Below are 3,498 nucleotides of genomic sequence, written 5' to 3'. Positions count from 1 at the left end.
TGCTGCTGCTGTTGCTGCTGCTGCTGCTGCAGGTGTTGGATCTGAGCAACAACGAGATAAAAGATGTGGGGGCTACGGTGCTGCTGGCTACGCTGCACCGCGGCAACCGCCCGGCAAACATTCAGCGGCTAGCGGACCTGCGGCAGCAGCGGCAGCAGCAGCAGCAGCAGCGGGAGCAGCAGCAGCAGCAGCAGCAGCAGCGGCGACAGCAGCAGCTGCTGCAGGGAGAAAGGGAAAGACTCAAGAGGGATAGCAACGGAGACGATCCAGTGAACGAGCTGCTGNGCTGCTGCAGGGAGAAAGGGAAAGACTCAAGAGGGATAGCAACGGAGACGATCCAGTGAACGAGCTGCTGCTGCAGGAGCAGCAGCTGCAGCAGGAGCAGCAGCAGCAGCAGGAAGAGGAGGAGCAGCGGCTGCAGGAGCAGCAGCAGCAGCAGGAGAGAGAGCAGCAAGAACGAGAAGAAGAAGAAAACCTGAAACGCTCTGAGGTGTACAGACACCTCAGGTGTATAGACCTGGGGGGCAACGACCTCTGCGGCAGCGAGACGCTGCTGCCTGTTCTTGCTGCCTTTATAGTTGATGCTGCAGCAGCAGCAGCACGGCTCAGCAGCATATGTTTACAGTCGAATGACTTGGGTCCTGCTGCTCTTGCTGCTGCTGCTGCTGCTGCTGCTCTCTATACGCAGCAGCGAAACAAAATGCTGCAGGCAGAAGCAGCAGCAAGAGATGCTGCTGCTGCTAGAGAAGCTGCTGCAGCAGCAAGAGCAGCAGCAAAGGCTGCTGCTGCTGCTGAACGGGCATCATGCAGCGCAGCAGACGTTCGCGCCGCCGCTGCAGCAGCAGCAGCAGCAGCAACAGCAACAGCAACAGCAGCAGCAGCAGCAGCAGCAGCAGCAGCAACTGGTGATGGCGATATTTGCTGCCGCAGACAACACACGAAGCAGCAGCGCTCTCTCATCAGCGGCTGGGAAGGCTGGCAGAGCAGCAGCAGCAGCAGCAGCAGCAGCAGCAAAAGCAGCAGCAGCAGCGGCGATCGGCCCCTCTGCTGCAGTCTGCTGATAGATATGAGAGACAACCCCCGCTGCAGCAGCAGCAGCAGTGCTGCTACTTCTGGCTCGTCCAGCAGCATCAGCAGCAGCAGCTGCTGCAGCACCCCGACGTTTGCTGCTGCTGCGGCTACGCAGGTTCCTCCGGGTATCTCTGCTGCTGCTGCTGCTGCTGCTGCACCACCTGTAGAAAGAAGAAAAAGAAGCAGGGAAAAACCAGATGAAACCAAACGTAAGCTGTTGCTGCTGCTGTTGCTGCTGCCTGCTGCTGCTGCTGCTGCTGCTGCTGCTGTTTTTGCTGTGGTTGAATTCGCTGCTGCTGCTGTTGCTAAGGATAGCTTCTGCTGCTGCTTTTTTTCTGTTGCTGTTGCAGGCAGCAGCAACAAGGTGTATTGCGCTGCTGCTGCTGCTGCAGTTGGGGGTTCGACGCAACGCAGACAGCAGCAGCAGCAGCAGCAGCATCAGCAGCAGAACGACACGGGCTGCTGCTGCTGTTGCTGTTTATGCGATTGCATGCGAGCACCTGCAGCATCTGCAGTAGCTGCTGCTGCNGCTGCTGCTGCTGTTGCTGTTTATGCGATTGCATGCGAGCACCTGCAGCATCTGCAGTAGCTGCTGCTGCTGCTGCAGCAGCAGCACAGCAGGCATGTACAGGTCCTGCGTCTGTGTCAGCATCAGCAGCTGCAGCAGCAGAAGCAGCAGCAGCCGAGGCGGGTGCAGCAGCAGCAGCAGCAGCTGCTGCTGCTCGTGAGGCGACAGCTGAACAGCTAGCACTGGTTGCAGCAGAAACAGCAGCATCAGCAGCAACGCAGCATCTTGCTGCTGCTACCCTCAGCAGGCTGCGCAGCGCAGCAAAGGTAGAGATAGGGACCCAGGAGGAGACAGTGAGAGGAGACGCGAGAATGTTTATGGGTAGGGGGCGTGAGGTGTATACGGAGCTGCTGCAGCACGAGCAGCTGCAGCTGCTGCGGCACAGCAAGCTGCAGCAGCAGCAGCAGCAGCAGCAGCAGCAGCAAAGGATGATGGCTCGCAGCAGCAGCATCAGCGATGCAGAAACAGAAGACGACTCAGACTATGAGCTCTCAGATGTTGCTGTTAACCTCAGCAGCAGCAGCAGCAGCAGCAGCAGCAACAGCAGCAATAGCAGCAACAGCAGCAGCAACAGCAACACTTCCTCTCCAACAGCAGAAGGCAGCAGCAGCCCCCTGCTTATACCCAGCTACAGCAGCAGCAGCACCCCCCGTGCTATCGATGCTGCTGAATGCTGCAGCAGCAGCAGCAGCAGCAGCAGCAGCAGGAGTAGAAGTAGTAGCAGCAGCAGCAGCAGCAGCAGCAGCAGCAGCAGTAGTAGCTACGCCCCACGCAGGCATCATCCAGTGAGCCCCTGCAGTGCTGCTGAAAACAACAACAACAACAACAGCAGCAGCAGCAGCAGCAGCAGCAGCAGCGACACGGACATCAGCAGCGAAGTTCAGGAGAGCGAGATGGCCGACCTGCTGGACGATGCATTCGCTCCCCCGCCCCTCTAGCAGCAGCAGCAGCAGCAGCAGCAGCAGCAGCAGCAGCAGTCGCAGCGGTAGCAGCAGCAGCAGCAGCAGCAGAAAGAGCAGCAGCAGAAGCAGCAACAGCTGCTGTAGTATCGAATTCTTGTGTGGCTGCTGAAACTCAGCAGCAAATGCTGCAGCAGCGACGCGCTGCAGCAGCAGCTGCCGCAGCAGCAGCAGCAGCTGCTGCTGCTGCTGCTGCAATATATTACGAATTTTTGCAGCCAGTAGCAGCAGCAAGTTGAAGCAGGTGCTACTGCTACCTCTCTAGGGGTAGCTCTAGCAGCAGCAGCTGCTGCTGCTGCTGCAGCTGCTGCTGCAGCAGGTGCTGCTGCTGCAGCTGCTGCTGCAGCAGGTGCTGCAGCTCCAGCTGCTGCTCTCAGCTTCATAAGTGGGCCGTCGTAGCATCGGCAGCAGCAGCAGCTGCTGCTGCTGCTGCAGCACAGGGAAATTGCTGCTGCTGCAGCGTTACTCAAAAGCAGACTGAGAAATGCTTTAAGACTTGCAAAGCAGCAGGAGCAGCAGCAGCAGCAGTTGCTGCTGCTGCTGCTGCTGCTGCTGCTGCTGCCTAGGACAGACAGAAAGTTTGCTGTCTTAGTTGAGGATAGAAAACATTAGCTGTTGCTGCTGCTCTCAAACGATACGCTGCTGCTGCTGCTGCTGCTGCTGCTGCAGCAGCAGCAACGCGAAAGCAGCTGCTGGTGATACCGCAGCAGCAACAACCGTAGCAGCAGCAGCTGCTGCTGCTGCAGCAAACACAGCAGCAGCTGCAGCAGCAGGATTCCCAAATTGTTGTTCTATGCGTCTAGACATCTGCTGCCAACGTAGTTTCTTCTACAGCAGCATCAACTACTGCTGCTGCTGCTGCTGTTGCTGCTGCTGCTGTTGCTGCTGCTGCTGCTGCTG

At 58.4% G+C, this 3,498-nt stretch overlaps 1 protein-coding gene across 1 annotated transcript in view; it reads left to right on the top strand.

Moving 5' to 3' along the window:
* EMH_0068790 (uncharacterized protein) overlaps positions 1-2,577 on the top strand; it is a gene marked incomplete at both ends in the record, with an annotated part of 4,582 nt that extends 2,005 nt beyond the window's left edge. Inside the window, 4 exons of the mRNA XM_013498799.1 lie at positions 33-269; positions 362-1,280; positions 1,422-1,469; positions 1,658-2,577. Coding sequence (XP_013354253.1) covers positions 33-269; positions 362-1,280; positions 1,422-1,469; positions 1,658-2,577 — 2,124 coding nt within the window. The remainder of the gene's footprint in view (positions 1-32; positions 270-361; positions 1,281-1,421; positions 1,470-1,657) is intronic.
* Between the last annotated feature and the right edge of the window lie 921 nt (positions 2,578-3,498).

This window comes from Eimeria mitis, genomic scaffold (assembly GCF_000499745.2).
Source record: "Eimeria mitis Houghton genomic scaffold, Emh_scaff3717, whole genome shotgun sequence".
Lineage (NCBI taxonomy): Eukaryota > Apicomplexa > Conoidasida > Eucoccidiorida > Eimeriidae > Eimeria > Eimeria mitis.
This window is presented reverse-complemented; position numbering and strand designations above follow the sequence as displayed.